This window comes from Anoplolepis gracilipes, chromosome 17 (genome assembly GCF_047496725.1).
Source record: "Anoplolepis gracilipes chromosome 17, ASM4749672v1, whole genome shotgun sequence".
Taxonomy (NCBI): Eukaryota; Metazoa; Arthropoda; class Insecta; order Hymenoptera; family Formicidae; genus Anoplolepis; species Anoplolepis gracilipes.
Genome location: NC_132986.1, coordinates 7,362,495 through 7,382,463, shown reverse-complemented (window position 1 = coordinate 7,382,463; position 19,969 = coordinate 7,362,495). Strand labels below are relative to the sequence as shown.

Genomic DNA, 19,969 nt, shown 5'->3' with positions numbered 1-19,969 from the left:
ATTTTTTAAAACTAAAATTGTTTTAAATTAAATTTAGTTTAGAAACGAAATTTCATTAATTTTTCAATATTGAGGATTATCAGATTAGCTTTCAACTTGTAATTCTTTGGTCTAATGTTTTTATATAATAGTGCTCCTTTCTTGTATGTTTATAATTTAGGGAAATTGTCGTTCTCCTTATCCTATTTTATTGACATCGCGTGTGCCGTGCATGCGCGGGAGATCCGGGATCCGGCCTGAACAGCAGGCAGAATGTATGATATATATGCAAAGTAGAATGTGTGATTGATTCTAAAAATTGTTATATTGTTACGTATGTTTTGATAAAAATGATATTAGAATAGTGATAGTATAGTGATAATAATAACATAAATCAATGATGCAATTTTTTTTTATATGAAAAGGGATGTCTCTTTAAAGTAAGTTCGATGGCCCTTAATGCATATTGTCTTATATGTTTTTCTTGACAAGGATAACCCTTTCTTTGTCCAGGCAAGTTGTTTTATACTTTATTATTTACTATATTATTACACATCATTTTGTACCTTGTTCACGTTGCATCTACTATTGACAGTCAATTTTGCAGTGTTTATTGTTTTCTATTTAATGCAAGGTGTAATTAAATTTTCTAATATAATTCTAAGTTTTACAACATATATATTTGTTAAAAAAAAGGAGAGTATAGATATTTTAAATACCTTTTTTTTAAGGATTGATAATAATTGTATTTGTCAGAAACCTTTGCATGTATGAATCATCTGTATTTAAACTCTTTAAATTTTTTACTTTTACTATTTTAATTGTGTATATTATAAATGTAAATTATGTATATTATAAATGTAGAATATATGTACATGTATATATATTTTACAATTTAATTTGCAGTCTATTTCGAGTACTTAATAATGCCATGAATAATAAAACAAACTAGTGTAATTTCAATTATAAAATTAGATTTATCTATAGCTTTGTTCATGATTACAGAGTGCTGAGAATGGCGCAAGACGATGTAAATAAATTGACAAGGGAAGATTTTGATGCTGGTCCATGCAGCTTCGATGAAATTGAGCCAGGGTTGTTTCTGGGTAATCTCACAGCTGCAACAGATGTGGACTGGCTGAAAGAAGTTGAAATGACTCATATACTGACAATAGATTCCTGCCCATTGCCAAGAAAGATCCAGGAACGTCTCCCTAATTTAATCATTAAATACATTCAGGTGACAGATATGCCACGAGAAGATCTCTTAACACATTTTGAAGACTCCTATGAGTTCATCGACCGCGCCCTCGAATCCAATGGCAGGGTGTTAATACATTGTTACTTCGGCGTGTCGCGATCCGCTACTATGGTAATTGCATATATAATGAAGAAGCGCGAGTTGAGTTTTGCAGACGCATTCCAGGTGGTAAAGTCGAAACGACGATTCGTCGGGCCTAATCCTGGCTTCATGGCACAGCTGCAACTTTACGAGGACATGGGCTATGGTGTAGATAGCACCAACGTGCAATTTAAGATGTATCGGTTACAGATTGCCGCCGACAAGGTGCGCAAGGCTCGCATTCTTCCTCAGAGTTGTGTCGATTTAGTAAAACCAGATCCCGCACTGACAACCGTGCGACCTGAACCGACAGTTTATCGTTGTAAGAAATGTCGTCGCATCGTGGCAAGCGCTAGCAATATTCTACCTCACGCACCGCATGAGAAACAGATCTGGCGGCATATCAGCGTTAAACGTTCGAAGGATGGTGAGAACTGTGATAAACCAGCGAGAAGAGAAGAGCCAACGCGAGTTGAGCTTTGCGACAAGATCTACTTTGTGGAACCTCTGGCTTGGATGCCCGACATCACGCACACCGTTGAAGGCAAATTGAATTGTCCTAAGTGTAATACGAAGCTCGGCTCGTATAGTTGGATCTCTGGCAGCCAGTGTCCCTGCGGTAGCAAAATCGCGCCAGCTTTCTATTTGGTGCCCTCCAAGCTCGACTGGAGCAATGTTGTGCAAAACGTGCAAGTAACGGTATAGTATTGAAAAGTATACAAGGTAAAAATGCTGAAAATAAATCGATTTTGGACTACTTGTATGCTCGATGAAATGTTTCAAAGGTTTTAAAGTTCTTAAGTATTTCTCATAATACTTACAATGGCAATATAAATCGCCGAAGAATGTCGTGAAGATATCGAACAGGCGTAGAATCAACGTAATTTTTTAGCGCTTTAAAGGTATCTTTACGACGTTTTTTTTGAGCGATGTTTTTATTAAATTGTGACGTTATATGGTCCAAGATAGTCGAAATAGATATTGATAATATTTAATCTTCAGCAAGTATACTATAAATTTTGTTTACTATAAATTTTGTTGCTTTAGAATCTAAATTTAAATTATTCCATAAAGAAGAATTAGAAAATTTATGAATAATTTTAATCACACATATATCACTCTCTTTTTATATGCGTGTAATAATTCATTACATTATCTATATCTAATTTTTAATTATAGCAAAGTTTTAATTCTTTTAAAAGGATCTGTATACTTGCTGTGGATTGTGAATAATGGATCTTAAGATTATGACAGATGTGACCAATATATACGCCGGCTGACTGTATTCTAATCTTGTGCCAATATATTTCGATATGTGTACATATATACATGTATTTGTTATATATCTGTATGGCGTTGTACTTTTTTTATTATATATATGAGAAAACATACCTGAAGAAACGTTCTCCAATCTTAATGTTTTTATTGCACGACAGTGTCTTTGTCTATACCGTCTACATATCTACAATAAGGCCGTAACTTTGTAGAATAATATTTTACTGTATTTATGTTTAATTATGATATCAATATACTTTCTCATAACTTAACATGTTACTCTATCGACGGGAAAAAGAAGATGACTTATTTATTCGTTACCCTGTGTGTTCAAAACTTACAGTTTAAACTTAATCTAACCATTATCTAATGATTATCATTAATTAAGGCGTACGATCAACGTTAAACGTTTTTACAGCGATAATCTTCAAAATATTTGTATTATCACCTTTACATGTAGGCCGATGTTGTGCGAGACATTAGCACCCTTGGATTCCTAACATCTTAGGTTGCGATCTTGAATTTATTTTCGACAGTCAAATTTTATCTTTGGTTTCAACAACACATCTGGGTGTTAATGGTTCCTCACATCGCGTCTCCAAAATGAAACTGTGAAGCGCAATTTAAATGTACTACACATTCCCATTCCGTAGATTCGATTCCTGTGAACGATATCACATACTCGCGTGCATCGCCGGATATGTCGAGCTGTAAGGATGTGCTCGTAGCCTCAGAGCGTTCAGTCCATTTACAGTGGATCCGTCGAGGGACCCGTGGTGGATATCGACCTGATGATGATGATGATGGTGATGGTACGGCGGCAGACTCACGTTCGCTAAGCTACCGTTCGCGGCGAAGCCGTGACAGCCGGCGGTCTGCATCGCATAATGTTGCGGCGTCGTTCTCCAATAATCACCGTAAGAATATTGGGCTGTCACCTGGGTGGTTGCGTTCTGCGACGAATCCGTATTGTTCTCCACATTGTGCTGTGTGGGATGCGACACCCTGATGGGACGCAGTGGTAATGCGGTTTCCATCTCTCTGCCCGCGGAGACACCGCGGCTCATCGCCGAGCTCCGCTCGTTCCTTCGGAACTTTGCCCGTCTGTTCTGGAACCATACCTACGCAAAAGGGAAAGAAACTTTTGGTACTCTTGCCGTTGATGTTGTTGTTGATTTTTGTGGATGAAATATTTTGCGATTGATAAAAACAGAAATTGTGATGAAATGACATAAATAAAATGATTGTCTTTTTGTTTCCAGCTAGAATCATTGATGTTTTGATAGAAAAATAAAAATTGGTTTCTCATACTTATAATTATGTTTCTGTAAAAGATTAAGATATGACGCTAATAATTTCTTTTTTTAGATTATAGGAGTTATCAGATATGTATGACTTACTGTAGCCTTTGGCAAAAATACACAGGAATCAATGCATTTAATCAAATTTGCGCAATAAATTAATTCGAATAATCGATTCAAAGGGCACGTGTTTCTTCCAGAAATAATTTCCTCAGTACTTTTTATATCTCTCATTATCTGAAGTATTTAAAAACCGCGTCTCTTAATTTTAACATGGATGTATATTTACTATTTCAGTTTCACTGCGATCATGTATCGAGTTTCTCTCAACCTTTCAAATGAATTCTACGAACTGAAGACTAGATTATATAACAAATAAGTCCGATTCAAAGGAACGTGCCGCCTTTTAAGATTATTTTCAACGAAAAATATCTAGACGAATCCGACATATATCCAAGTATATCAAATGCTCCTCGTCTTACATCACTCTAAATCAAGATAAATAAATTCGATTCAAAGGACACGCTTCCTATGTGATACATCTTTTTCAATGAAAAAATCTCCGACTATCAATGTATGCTACTCGTGTATTCTCACGTTACTCTAAAAATCTACACGTCACGCGTCTCTACTTGTCGGAGAGACGAGGACAGCGGCGGGGAACGGAAGGACGCGGCGCGCCGACGAAGACGGGACAGCGTGACGGCTCCTGGCAGGCGTACCGACGCCGCAGACATACGAACAGATAGACAGACAGACGCGTGTAGAGCGGCATGGACGACGGCGACGGTGACGGTGACGGCGACGCGCACACGTGCTTGATGCACGTGTCGAGGTCGGGGAGCGCGCAGATGCTGGAGATGCGCGTCGGCTAATCATAGCTTTTCTCTCTCTTTCTCTCTTCCTCTCTTTTTGCCCTGACAACCTGTCTCCTCCGATTTTCTGCCTAGCTGTCCGCAACCGCCACCTTCCGCCTCCTCTTCTTCTTCATCCTTCTTTCTCTTGTATTACTGACGACGCTGCGTTTAGTACAAGAACACATGTGCGCGTCGTGATACTTTCTCGGATGGCTAATCTTCTCGGTTACCGAGTGGAAGATGGCTTCAAAGAACAGTCCGCTTGCTCTCTATGAATCGGTTGGTTGGTTGACGTGCGTCTCAAGACAGTTTATCGTTTTGCTACTTTTTGGTCCTTATGCAGAGCTCATCGAGAATGAGGCTCGCTCGATGTATTTTAATTTGTTCTATTTCTGTTTATTATAATTTATTACCGGTTTTTAATTGTATTATAAATTGCTCGTGACAAGTAGTGATATATCATTCTTCTCATTCCTAATTATAATTTTAGATTCATAAAATCGGCAAGGAAATTGCATGACATAAATGTGTCGATGTTATCGATGATCAAAATTGCACGTAAAAGAAGCAATGCATTATACGTATTGTATAATACGTATTATTGGATGATTTTTAAGGAATTTTTTAAAGAATGAGCAATAAACATTAATCGCTCATAAATAAAATTGTAATCTAAAGAAGGTCAGAATAACGAACATTCATTCAAGATATTATGGATATTAGAATAAATTAAAAGAAGTCTGCTTTTTATTTCGAATAAATATATTCTATAATTTAGTATGTGAATATAACTAAAATAAAACAATAAGTAAGATAAGAAATCAAGATAAGAATCAATCATTTTCTTAAATATATTTCCAGAAGGTTCTTCACATATATGTACATATACATATATGTATACACGAAATTTCTAGACATTTATCAAATTTATGCTAGAGTTATGAGTAAATTTTTATAACAAAACATTCTTTTCTTTTACTTGATTCTAATTGCAATGTTTAAGAGATAAATTATTATATCAAATTACCTGTACTCTAGCCTCTGACAGAGATACCCTGGTCGCTAGTTCTTCACGAACGAAGGCATCCGGATAGTGCGTTTTCTCAAACACTCTCTCCAACGCGGCCAACTGTTGCGCCGAGAAGGTCGTCCTGCTCCTTCTAGGTCTTCTGTTTCCAGCAGTGGAGGAGGTTTCGCTGCAATCTGCGAAGCACAAGGTAACAACCAGCAATTATCAGTGACATTTTGTTATTGATTTTGTTTTCAAGATTACTGTAACATTTTTTTCTTAGTTTTATAATAAATTTTAAATAAAAAATTACTTAGTTTTGACGTGGATATAAACGTCAATCTTCTTGAAAAATTGCGTACTTTTCGTTCCCCCCGCGAAAAGAATGCGAAATTATTTCCTGACGATCTGCCCCACGTCGAAATCTGACGCGGCTCTCGAAGATGCCGCTCGCAATATCGGGGCGGTTGGTACCAAAAAAAAAAGGGAAGAAAAAAACATGCGTGCACGCGGGTCGGCTACAGTCGTGCCCATTCTTTGAATGGCTCCACTATGCTTGAGCATTCATCAAAGCGGCATAATGCGAGCAGCATGACTAGAAATGCGTGATTTTGATGAAATCAAGTGCGTCGTGAATCGCGGATTAAACGTGTACGGGCACGATGAAATCATCTGCTACGGATACTGTGATGTTCTCATACTTGTATATGATGCATTTTTCATGTAATGCAATGTAAATTATGACAAAATTTCATCTAAATTATATAATGCATATGTTATAATGAAATTCTAGTTATAAAGTAATAGTAAAATATAGGAAAGTAAAAGAGATGAAGATAAAAAAAAATGAGGAAGATAAATCACTTTTATTACATTTATTAATGATATTATAATAGTAACGGAAGGAAAAATTATAAAATAAACTGTAAAAAATATTTTTCTTAAGAAAATAAAAAATTTCTTAACAAAGATTAAAAATTCAATCACTACAAAATATTTAAAAGTGATTAAACAAAACATTCTGTCTATATTGCTTTTGTTTTGCTAACTTATATATATGATATGAGGTGCTTTCCACTATTATATTCTTTTTCAATAATTCAAATTTTTCCGTAACGATAATATTAACATGAATTTTCGAATAATTAGTGATGAAAAATAAGAAGCTTGTGACTTTTTACTTAAAGCAAATAAAGAAATCTTCTTGTAAGTCTAAAATCTTGTTAAAAAGTTTTGATTAAAGTATCCTTCAGACTTTGTTAAGATGAATTCATAATAATTAAACAGATAAGAGGATAAGATAATTTTTAAAAACTTACACAATTTTTATTGCTTATATACAATTCTTTTTCGTGATATTATTCTCAGAAAAATTTGGAATTTAATTATTAATATTATTTAGACACTTAAATTAATATTAAATAAACAATAACAAAAATAAAAGAATTGAAGAATTAAAACATAATATTAGAACAAAAAAATGTGTGTGAAGACAATCTTCAGTTTTTCCATTTTAATTTATGTTCTAAATGTTTAAATAATATATGTGCTGTTTTAAAATATTTTCGAGTTCTTACCCAAGGATTGCGTAGACGTGGACAGCAGGCGTGAAACCGTGAAATCCTGTGGTGTATGCGAACTCGTAAGCTGCGACACTATCACGCCGTTGTTCCCGCTTTGCTCCGCATCCATCGCGTCTAACATTTTTCTTTTTTAGCACCTTTTTCACATCGACATGATAATCAATACAATTTCATTTACGAGCTCTCCGCTTCTTGTAGGAGATTTTTAATCTTTTAATATTTTCCTCTTGTCAGGTATTTATATCGTTATCGCGTCAACGTGCGAGCATCGTCTCGATTCTACGAGATAAAGTTTCACCTGCGAGAGAAGAGATAACTTCGTAGAATATTGATATACAAACATAATTATATTTTTATATGCTTTTATATATGTTATACTTTTTTCGCACACATATTGACAATATAAAATTAATAGACAATATAAAAATAGATCTCTTTCTCGTATTATTGATTATATACATTATTTCTTTTTTCAGTTTTTTTCTGTTATTAATAATGAAAATTGCTTTGCACTCTAATCGAAACGTGATGCAGTCTGAGAAACGAAGCCGCGACATGATTCGCGGTTTAATTTCACGCGACATGATTATTCAGCCACGATCTTAGCCAAAAACTTAATATTAGCGAGGCTCGGAATTGTAGTAGAGAAATTCAAAATATGAGAAGTCTGAGGAGACGAGCCAATTTACGCGAATGCCGCTGAGAATGTATGCGAGATGAATCCGAGACGTATGTCGCGCAACAGACGTTTGTATCATTCTATTTTAAACTATATTAAAGTCAAATACCAGATTTACGATGTAAATATTGTGAGAAGCGTGATGTGAGTGTCCACGTGCAGGTGAGTTTAATCTACGATATTCTCCGAAAAAGAATTAATTTTCAATAGTATAATAATAAAATCAATCGACAGAGAGTTAGTGTTGAGAAAAGATTTTATCGAGCTTGAAAAAACATCACAATATTTTTTTATGTTGAGTTTCTTTTTTTTATGTTCAGTTTCTATTTATTCATGCGTTTCTGAGAAGAAAGAGAGTAAAAGTTTCGATTATATTATTAATTAATTTCTGATAATGTTTTTATTATTTACTGACTTATTCGGAAAGAAACTACATTTTTCTAAATTTCTGTACAAATGTCTGTTTATTATAATATAAATTATTAACATAATTAATCTAGTTAATATAATATATAACACATAACACTCTTTAATTTTTTACAATCTGTCATAATATAATTATTAAACTGCATTAAAAAAATGAATTGCATAATTTAATCTGATTTTTTGTTCTTTCTTTTTTGTTTTCTTTTTATTAGCGATTTTCCAATAGCTGTGATCCTTTTTATTATCTCTAAGACACTGTATACATATAAAAAAAACGTGATATCGAAATTGTAATTGGAATTATGAATTACGTGTTTATTTCAATATTCTTTGGGTTAATTAACTTGTCATTTACACTCTCGTTACATTTACCGTTAAATCTGGTCATTCTATTTATTCCACGTTGACCCTGAATGCAATTTTCGTATCGATCAAAATTCTGAATTGGATGTCCGCATTTAGTACTAATAATAAGTGCGACGTTAAATAGAAATGCAACACGTTAAGTAGAAATGTAACGCATTAAAGTCTACGTATCTATTTATATTTTGACCGAAGTAGAAATATAATAATATTAATACTTGATAACGGTTTAATGCCAAAAACGGGCAAACTTATTAACTTTTATATAAATTTAATAACATTAATAAATAACATTATATCTATTTTTCCATTAAATTACTAAATCTAATTATCTAATTAAATCTAATTAGATTTAATTAATATAACTATATTTTTTCAATCAAAAGATTAATTATCTAAAATTAAAAAAAGAAGTTGTTTAGACTGTATATACATTAAAATATTGAATCGTCCTGTAAAAGACCGTATGTAACATGTTTCATCGATTTAACAGACGCGATCGTTAAAAGACAATTATTTACGCCGACGGTGCGGGAGAAATACGGATGCAACTAGCACTCGTTTATGCGTAATTTGTCTCGGGCAATGTTAATTAAAGCATTTTCGAGCTCAAGCGTAACGGTGCAATTAAGGCCACGTGCCAGCGGTCGCAAAGTGTGTTCGCAGACTGTTTGAAACTTCTTGTACCTTGGCCGCGTATCTAACTGTACGTGATAATTCTCTTTATTTATCTCTCAAAATTTAATGCAGACTATAATGTAGACAGACTTTAATGTACCAATGCAAATTTCATTGATAAACTATAATAATTTAATGTCGCTTATGATGAAATATATTTTTGACAGTTCCCACACGATGTAAAAAAATAGAAGATACATAACAAAATTCAAAATTGCCGCATACAGTAAACAATGCAAATAAATTAATTAGTTATATATAATAATAAAGTAATTATATATAGTTCAAGAATGTGCTCTTTAATTTAATTATTATCAGAAATAAAAAAGAAATTAAGTATAATAAAGAAAGAATTATGACAGTTCTTTTTTCTTTACAAAATGTTTTTTGCAAAAATACCTTGAACAAAAGTTATTAATAAATTATACAGCAAAAAAGAATCAAAAATCAAATTTGTATTTTATTAAGTTATACTTGTATTTTATTAAGTTATATATATATATATATATATATATATATATATATATATGTATAAAATAGTAATATATAATAATGATAACTTATGTCAATTCTAAAATTGTTTTTGTCAAAATCGCAATTGCAAGAATAGCAATTTGGATTAAATCTTCTCTTTGTAAATTATTCTTAAATAATAGCTTACTTTTATCACATTTATCGATAATTCCATATGCATGTTAATAAAGAGTAATACGTCAGCTAATTTTCATATATGTTGGATAAAATTTGTCTGTCACGGATATATTTCCGCTGCCAAAAAATATGTTAATTTCGATATTTATGAATGCAATTGATGTGCCAAGATTCGCGCACGTATTCCAATTCAATTAAAATTTGTTGTGTGTTTCCGGTCTCCCTTTTAGACTCTTAAATTTTTGTATCTAAAATTTTTTTCAGGACGCACACAAATAATAATTAGAATAGCGATTTTTTTGATCGATAAAAATTATTTAATTATTAAAAGGATTATATGTAAGTATTATAAAAATTCACATGGAATTTCGATGAAGTAGTAAATTCTTCTTCGAAATTGATAATTTTTTGCGATTAAATCTTTTGCTCTTTTATTTTTTAGCATTACTTGTTGGTTAGATTTATAATTAAATTTAATTATACATACTGCTGAAAATAATTAAATATAATAGTATAACAGTACATGCGAATAATTGTATATAAATGTATGTGTACAGTTAAATTTTTCTGTTGAACACTAATTGATTTCTTAAAATCTTATATGACTTGCATCTTATGTTAGCCCACCAATGACCTAGCTAAGACGATTCTTTTTTATCAAGTATCAATTAAGCTTATTAACTTTTAAATTGTGGCATCTTTCAATTGACATTTTATCGCGCGACAACAGTCATGATTTAATCACCGCAGATTTATCGATTACAAAAATATTATACTGTATGTACATATTTTTTATATTTTCGTTTATTAATACTTGATCAATCAATTTGATCAATAAAATAATTTATATTAATAAAAATCATTATAAATAAATAAATATTAACAGGAAAGAGAGATGTTCGTATATAACTTTTCGATTAATGATGATATTATATTTTATGTAGTTTATTAATATTTAATATTTAATTAAGATATTATGAAAATTTTTAGATTATAGCGGTTAATATTATTTCGCAATTGTTTTGTCGATCAAATATGTTAGACAAATCTTATGTCTTCTAAGTTTAAGCGTAAAATTTTCTGACATACCTGAGATTCTCAAACACTTTCGCTCTCTTGTTCAACTTCCGCTGTCCAATTTCTATTTCATAAACTAAACTTGGCAAAAGTTCTTCATTCACTTGCAGACTTAAGAAACAAATATATGTTCACACAGCCTGGTTTGCGTTATGCAGAGATAGGATGTAATTTTGAAGTCCATAATTCTTAAGTTGAAGTCACAAGGACGTTACTAGGCATCGCTGATCGAGATGCTTAATCGCGAGATCGCGCTCGAAAATGAAGGCATCATTTTGCTCAGAGAGGCTAGATGCCAACTGACTTGGCCGAGTTTAAAACGTACTTAAAGGTCCTCATCTGCTTCTTTACCTCTGTCTTTCTCGCTCTTTCGTCTTCTCATCTCTCATCTTGCGTTCTCCTCAATCTTCTCCCGGCTCGTGCTGTCGCTCCTCGCGGGTAAGCAGAGAGAAATAGAGCGTTTTAAGAGTAGGTGGAGATTTTCGTCGCAAGCTCCACCTTCATTAGAAGCTCATTGGTTTCTAAATGGTTTCTCTCACTACGCAAACTACAAGTTTCAGAGGCGGAAGGACGTATGTGCACGCGCTTTTATTATAAAATACGCCGCGACGGCGACGCATCCGAGTACGCGATGAGGCAATCGATTTATTTTTGTCAAAGTTGTTCTAATGCAATATGTTTTCCGCAGATTAGCATGACGGTTAAAGAATATTATTTTTGAGAAAAAAATTGCGCAAAAATAACAAGAAACATTAAATTACTTTAATGAGACACTAAAAATTAAAGGTCTAATAACATAATTTGTGATAAAAATTGCTCATAAAAAAATTAAGTTCAAAGTTCTACAAGAATTTTCTCAGCTAAATTAGCAGTTTACAATTATAATATAAAATGTAAATACATTGTCAGATTTTGGTAAATCGATCGTTGTTTAACGGAAATTTAACACTCACGGAAGTTTGACAGAATGATTTAATGGAGAAACGAATAAATCACGTGGCGTGCCCGTCGTTAACGTTTTAATGAAAAATTACGCGTTAGCAATGACGTATAGGCGCCGGCGTTTCTGTGGCGGTTTCTGTTTTCAAGGACATGGTTTCAACAGCAATTTTTATAAACCCCAGAACATAGGTCTTCTTCATCTTCTTTCTACACTTCATCCTTCTCTTCTTGTACTAGCGGCTGGTATCTCGTTACACAGGGGTGTCGTGTATCCTTCACAATGTTCAATATATAACGTTGGATCATTCAAAACGATCCGTAAAGAATAAACGCTGAGTAGAAGATCTTGTTATCCGTTTTTTCCTTAGCGATAGCTTCTCTATAATTTATTTTATTAATTAAAAAATAAAGCTTATTTTAAAATCTTGACATTTTTCTTGAGTAATAATCAAATATTAAAAATATTAAAAATATTAACGTAAAATATTAAGAAACATAATGACATTTCTCCGTTTTCTATTTTTTATACGTTTTTTTTTAGAGCAGAGTTAAAATATTTTTTTATTAGTTTAAAATATTTAAAAAAAGTTTTACATTATCAGATTTATCGTCTTTTCTTATTTTTCGATTTTTGCTTCATTATTCGTGATTCCCTTAAATGTTGTTTAATATTTAATTAATATATATTCACACTTAATCAGTATATATGTATAAATTATCTTTTTTCCCATTTAGTATTTATAGTTAGGATATAGAAAAACTCTGATGTCTCAGGTCAAAAATCGATACAGATTTTTTGTTCACATCAAAAGAATCCCACTCTTTTTACTCTATTTATTTAACGGGTCAATAACATCAAAATAATTCTTTTATGAAAAATGGGGATAAAAAAACGTGCGATTTTGTGACCACAAAAGATCTAAAATAAATATTAGAATCACAAAAAATGTGTACTCTTCGGGAAAAAAAATGTAAAGCCACCCTTGGATCTTTAATGGGTTACTCGGGTTACTGATCTTTCTCATAATCCGTCGCTGCACCCTAAACATTATTTACTCCGTAATCTAGTTCTCGATACGAGATCAATATTGAATATCAAATAATGTAAGTTCTGAGAAGTTTTATTCCCCCTTCCAGTATACTTCGATCAATATGCCAACTCCGAAACGACTTTTCGAAAGTATAGTAGCGAGTTGAAGTGAGATTGCGCCAGCGGGAGAAACTTTATGGCACAGTAAAAATATTTTTAGGATCTTTTATAGTGAGTAGTGTTTTGAAATCCCTCTTTTCAGGAGTGAAACACTTTCAAGCGGAAAAGATATTGACGGACAAATAGTTACATATATATTTATATATATCAATTTATAGTTTGTTTTATCAATGGTCGAAGTATCTCAATTGTTAATAATTGAAAGAATTCGCCGACTTTGGCGATATGAAAAAAGCTATGTAAAATAAACTTGAAAAATGATCCGACACACCGGTTTAAGTTTTGTGTGAGGCAAATCGTGCGCTGTGATTTTCGTAGCCTTTCCTTCGCGACACCATAACGTAGAAAAAGTAACGAGAGGAGTACTGATGGTAATTTTACGGTGCAAAACGGTCGAAAAGTGTATTAAAAGCCGGACGATAGAGTGCCAACAGCTGACCGTGCTATAAGGGATGTCGCAAAGTTACGCACATTTTCTCTCGACATTAATGAACGAATGAAGAAACAGCGACGGCGATTTCAATATCAAACGTTAATGGGTAATATGCTACGAAATAGCGTAATTAGAATTATTTAATAATTAAGAATTAAAAATGAGAATTTATGTTTCGAAGATTTTACCTCTTTTGAGGTAAAAACTTTAAACATTAACAAAAGAAATAGAATGTTTATATATTACTAGCATATAATTTTAACAATTTAATGAAAATTTATAATAATATTGATATATTACGAAGAATGAGGCGATTACTTTAAAAAATGATGATCAAACATTCATAAAACTACAATTTATTTTCTTTACATAGAGTCATCCTACGTATGTGAACGACATTAGTGGCACGCGTGGATGCACATGCAATAATTAAATCACTCCGCGATTTTATTTATATGAGGCTTTTACGAACTGACAGTCCCTCTTGCTGTTTCGACTTAATAAAACGTTCGTCGGGCACTTTGGAAAGCTGTTTATAAAGCCGAATTATTTTGGCGATAATAAAACGCGAAGGGCCACGCGATCATCATACGAGCCGATTCAGCAATTTTAAACACTTTACGTGACAGAATCATCTTATTTACTTTTAAATAAAATGAGATTCGTCGGATTCACAGTAATTTTACGTCAAAAATGCGACATTATTCCAAGTTGCATTCGCCCATTTTTTGCAGAAATAATCTCATTATAATTCGAAAAAATAGTTTTATGTGTCGCAAAAACTATCAGACGATTTTCTATATTTTCTACTAGATAATTTGACGGATTTTGTATTTATAAATATTACGTAAATCTATATAATATTTGTATCTATAAAAAATTGCTTAAATCAATTTTTTGATTGCAATTAATTAATTATATTCTCTCTCAGATTCACTTAAAAGCAAGTTTCATTAGTTATAATTTTGTCTGATTTTATGCAACATAATAATATATATATATATATATTCTTTAATATAACGAATTAACGATATAACAGAAGACATTAGAATATTTTAAACATTTTTAAATATTTTTATAATATAAGAATTTTGATTTGATTTCTATCTTTAATACATTTCCCATTTTTTCATTAAACTGCCCAAATATTAATATCTTTTTAAGACTCGTGAAAAGAAGCGCATATTTTCACGATCAATGACACTGCAATAGCGTATTCATCTCCATTGAAATCACCGGTATGCGGATTTTTCAATGCGCTAAATTATTCGAGATTCCCGGTCCTTCGAGTAGAATCCCTCCGTTTCGACGTTTGGAATTATTCATCGTCGTGTTTTCCCGAAAAAGAGATAAACCCACGAGGTTCCTCGCGCTGTTCCAGTCGCGGCGAGATGGACGCGCGCGTCGCGACGTCGTGACACGTACACGTCGCGCGCCGTTCGCCGAGAATTATTAGGCGAGCCTGGAGCGCGTTTTCTCGCTACGATGACGCCCGTCGTCGTCCGGTACTTTTGTTCTCGCGCAGTTCTCGTTCGTCTTTCCTCCGCCGACAGAGCTACGCGATCTCGAGAGATCCTCTAGAATCTTGACGCACACTCAGCTGACTCAGGACTGCTGGCGAGGATATAAACAGGTCATACGAGGACATAAATCTGTCGTAGAGGTTCGTGAGAAATAGATGGATTAAGAAGAGAATTGATAGGAATTCGCTCTTTACAAAGTGAAATTCTTCGCATTTTTTTCAATGTGAAAAATACAAGTGAAGTTTTTTATTACCTTTTTTATGAAAAAAAAATTAATTTAATTTACATGAAATTTCAGGCCTAAAGTAATTTTTATATTAGAAATTGTATTAGAACATTTTCACTATCGATCATCTACAAACAGATTGATTTTAAATTTCTTCTAATGGATTTTCTCAAATGGATTTTTTTTAGAAACTTTTACTTTCTTTAAACTATTATATTTTGTATATAATTTTTCATACACATCACTATAAATTATTTTCTTATTTTTCAAATGATGACATAAAAACAACTCAACAGTATCAATAGTTGAAAAAAATTTCTCGATGCTTTGTTTATATAAGATTAATTGTTTTTCACGTCACGTATGTTCGAATTGTGTTTTATGTGGGAAATTTGGATTCGATTACGCAGCAAGTGTGTCCGGCTCTCGTGTTTTTTCGATCACCGCGATTTCGAGAGCGATTTGGACTACTAGTCCGTGAGAGGTCTCGGGGCCACGTTGCCGTGGGGCCTGGTGAATGTCCAACGTTCTGTAACGCGAGAGGAGGGGTCGCATCTGCGGTTTTCGACCACCGTGACGCGATGATCGGTGGGCCTGTAGAATCGTTTCCACATGTGAGGAAGCACGTGGAAACGCCGTTTAAGCTCTTTTCCATAACATTTCCATATCCTTTGGCTGATCACTTTGTCTCTGTCGTTGACTTTCGGTTACCACCTTGTGCCATCCGTTGACGCCTAAGTTCTGTCGCGTTTTATTACTGTTGCAACTGTTGGCGTGTGCATCGTGCGATATATGTGCATATCGCGTCCTAGTCTGTGCCAGGTCAACCCCTTGTTTTCGTCGAACGGCCTAATCCGACGATAGCGATTTTTAAACTCTTGATAAGACTTTTTATATTATAAACCGCTTATCACAAGTGCTTTAAAATGATTTTAATAAAGCTTAATGAACTCTTTGATAAAAACTTCAAATTTGTTGCAAATTATATAAAGACTTTCAATAATTCCTCTGTCGCGAACATGACGCGATGTTAGGAAACGTTACGAATCAACAGAGATTCCCGACTGACTTATTGTCGCGAATCTTTTTTCAAATTTGCCTTTCCTTGTAAGCTCGTGAGGGGAATTTCTATGCGTAATGCGCCGTGACGCCTTAAATTTCAGCCTAGAACGACGAATTCACGGTGTGGAAAGTCGAGGTGACCATCGTGCGGCCACCGTGAAGCCATTGCGTTAAAAAAGATCAAAAGGACAAGAGGGGTCTGAGAGTATACCGGCAATGATTTTGATAGGTTACTAACGGTCGACTCGTTGTTGCAATTGCAGTTGCACTTTCATGGCGAAGAATGGGTAATTTGAAAATCAAATTTATGCAAATTTAAATTGTAAAGTTTAATTTGAAATTGCGAACTAGACTTTTTATAATTTTTTAAAATACGTTTCTCTCTCTCTCTCTCTCTCTCTCTCTCTCTCTCTTTCTCTCCTTATACTTTTCTATAATATATTTATTATTAAAAAATTATATACTTACGTAAAAATGATAGTACAATTTATTTTAAGAATTAAATAAAATATCTTCTTTCTATAAAAATATATAAATGTAAAATATAATCTTAAATAAAATCTTAAAATAAAATCTTTTTAAAATGTTACATATATGAATAAATTTTAAATATTTAATGAAACTTTAGTATTATTTACAATCTATGTAGAAGGAAATATAACAGTTTTATATTTTTCTTTTAAAGGTAAGTATTCAGAAAATTGCTATTAAATAACTAAAACAATTCAACGATTGTAGACTGTAAATAACAAAAGATTGCTTTCTTATTGCCGTTGCTTGGGTAAATAGAGCGATTTAGCTCGCCCTAAATCTGACGAGGTGGAAGAGAATCTGCAAGGATCTTTCCAGACGTTCATGACCAAGAACGAACACCGGTTCTAAGAGTAAGTCGACCGCAAATGCGGTCATTTGCCACCGTGACGCCATCAAATTAGAGCATTCAGGACCTTCGGTAAGGATTTTATTGTACGTTTGCGTTTCAGAAATTCGAAAATAATGTCTATATATATAATGTCAAGGCATAAATTTTGAAAAACGGTACGACTGTTCTTTTCACTGTTGAAGGAAAGTATAATATAACACAAATTTAGATTGATTATTAAGCTACTTGATTTTTTTAAATAAAATTTATAACATTACTAATTTTGTTAAAATTAAAAATTGTTTAATATGATAGAACTATGTTTTTCAATTTAAATTTGATGATCATCAGAAATTAATAAATAAAACATTGTTGACTTTCTATTTCTTTTATCACTTATGTAAAGGAGAAATGATATATAGACAAATAAGGAATCAGAAATATTAAAAGTAGAAAGACAAAAATCTTATCTGTGCAATGAAGATAAAATTCTAATTAAATTAAATAACTAAGAAAGAATTAAACTCAAATTATGGAATAGACATTATTTTAATATTTTTAAATCAAATTTACTTATTTTTTTCGATCAAACTATCGTGCAATTTTTTGATTATTATTTCTCGCAAAGCGAGAAATGTAGTCAAGAATTGAGAATCTTCTTGAAGTAAATTTTTGAAGTGAGCCGAAGTTTGTAAGAATCATAACGAAGTCGAAAACACAGCTACCATTTTGACTACTGTTTTTCTCGGAAAGAAAAAGCGAGAAAAGCTGAAAAATCACTTCACCAGAGGGTGAGGAATAACGTTCCATCTTTCGGTCCACCCCTCGTTCGACCAATTATAAGGCTCATACGTCATTCCCGCCAATTAGTGGCGAAGAAAGCGACGTCTCGCCCAGAGAGGCGCAATCGCCGTTTCAGCTTTCTTCTTTCCAGCATTCGTTTCACACGCACGTACGAGATGACAGGGCGAGGATAATTTTACATGTCGCGCTTTTTCCCGGTAAAGATCCTGTCGTCGTGCTTCTTGTTGACAGGCTCATAGATTATTAAAAAAACTGTACTTATTAATTACAAAAAAGAAGAATTTTTTAAAGGCTTATTATTATATTAGTGAGCATTAGTAATTATTAGTACTGGCTATCAGTTTCGAAATATTAATTTTTATGTAAAAATCTGTGTAAAATAATAGAAAACAATAAAAAATTTATCTCAATTTTTGATGAAAAGGATATCAAAAGGCAGAATTTAAACTTATTATTTGTTATAATTACGACACAAATTATTAATGTTTTACTTTAAGAAAAGAAAATTATTTATAATTGCTACATTAATGTTTCTAAAGAAGATAATATCGACGGCAAAGGCATTTGCATCAAAGTACCGATAATATCGTGTTAAAGCATCGCGGAAAAACTACAATGTTACAAGCTACGTCACAAAACTACATGTGTTGCACTTTCGTGGCCGGCGGATAAAAACACGGAAGGGTACGTAGCACCCCCTTCAATTTAACAGAGCATGAACTCCGTTATACCCGTCGACCGTCACCGTCGCGCTACCAGCCAATCAGACCCCCCCTTGGTCATAGGGGGTGGCGACGGTGGTCCACACGGTCAGCGGTTAAAAGTAAATTAGGCATTCATAATATTCTACGTGTGGCGCGTTCCCTGTAATATATGTCAAGGGTTGACCACCTTGGCACAATGAGAGGGGGCGTGCATACGCGTGCATAATGCGACGGACCCCTTGTGAATCGTTCGTGAGAGTAGGAGGGCACTCGCCACGGTAATATCAAGGAGCTAATTATGGGTCACCTTATCGTCCACGCTTATCCCGTCGACGTCATTTTTAACGTGTACTGACGGAATATTAACGGCGCGAAACAACATACATGCAGCTAACATGCGGCATTTTTTCGGCTAATGCCCGGTAAAAGCAACGATCGGTAACCTTAATATATGTAATTTTTCCTTTGTATGTAACTGAACTTTTCAGTATATCTCAATTAATATGAAATTAATATGGAAAAGAACCGTCTGTCAGAAATTTTATTTTGAAAACGTTACAATAGAGTAAATATTATAGATACCATTTATGTGTGAATATATTTATGAAAAGGATAAAAAATATTTGTTACAAAAATCTTTATAAAATTACTATTTTTCTCAATTTCTTATATTCTTTTTCGATAAAAAAAATTAATGTTTGTGTTTGTTAAAAAACGGATAGAGGTACAATGTAACTTAATAAAGCTGATATGCTCTGTATAACATAATATATAGTGTTCTTTAGAATTGAAAAAGTTTCAAGAGTCATCCTTAAAGCAGTTTCATGAGTAAAAGTAGGACAATATAGTTTAACGGAACTGGAGCCGACAGACAGTTGCTCTGACGATCTTTATAAAGTCTCCATATGGTGAATTATGACTGAAAGAAATGTTGCGCATTCATTGCTCTTAATGTGTCATGAACGTCGATCAATCGCGAGCAC

General features: G+C 33.2%; 2 protein-coding genes across 5 annotated transcripts; one reads left to right on the top strand and one right to left on the bottom strand.

Moving 5' to 3' along the window:
• The first annotated feature begins 97 nt into the window (after positions 1-97).
• Positions 98-3,340, top strand: Mkp-4 (dual specificity protein phosphatase MPK-4). 4 transcript variants are annotated; one of them, XM_072909077.1, is made up of 4 exons: positions 101-254; positions 405-492; positions 985-2,020; positions 3,250-3,340. In XM_072909077.1, exons 2-4 carry the CDS (start codon positions 455-457, stop codon positions 3,262-3,264), a joined length of 1,089 nt encoding a protein of 362 aa, XP_072765178.1. In that variant the 5' UTR covers positions 101-254; positions 405-454; the 3' UTR covers positions 3,265-3,340. The 4 variants fall into 4 exon arrangements, with proteins under 4 accessions (XP_072765180.1, XP_072765178.1, XP_072765176.1 ...); XM_072909075.1 differs by having other exon boundaries at positions 101-313; XM_072909079.1 differs by having other exon boundaries at positions 98-419.
• Positions 3,271-11,614, bottom strand: LOC140675060 (uncharacterized). Its single transcript, XM_072909080.1, has 4 exons — positions 11,233-11,614; positions 7,341-7,644; positions 5,782-5,957; positions 3,271-3,717 (listed from the first exon to the last, which is right to left on the bottom strand). The coding sequence occupies exons 2-4, from the start codon at positions 7,465-7,467 to the stop codon at positions 3,271-3,273; spliced, it is 750 nt and encodes a 249-aa protein (XP_072765181.1). The 5' UTR covers positions 7,468-7,644; positions 11,233-11,614.
• Positions 11,615-19,969: the final 8,355 nt, after the last annotated feature.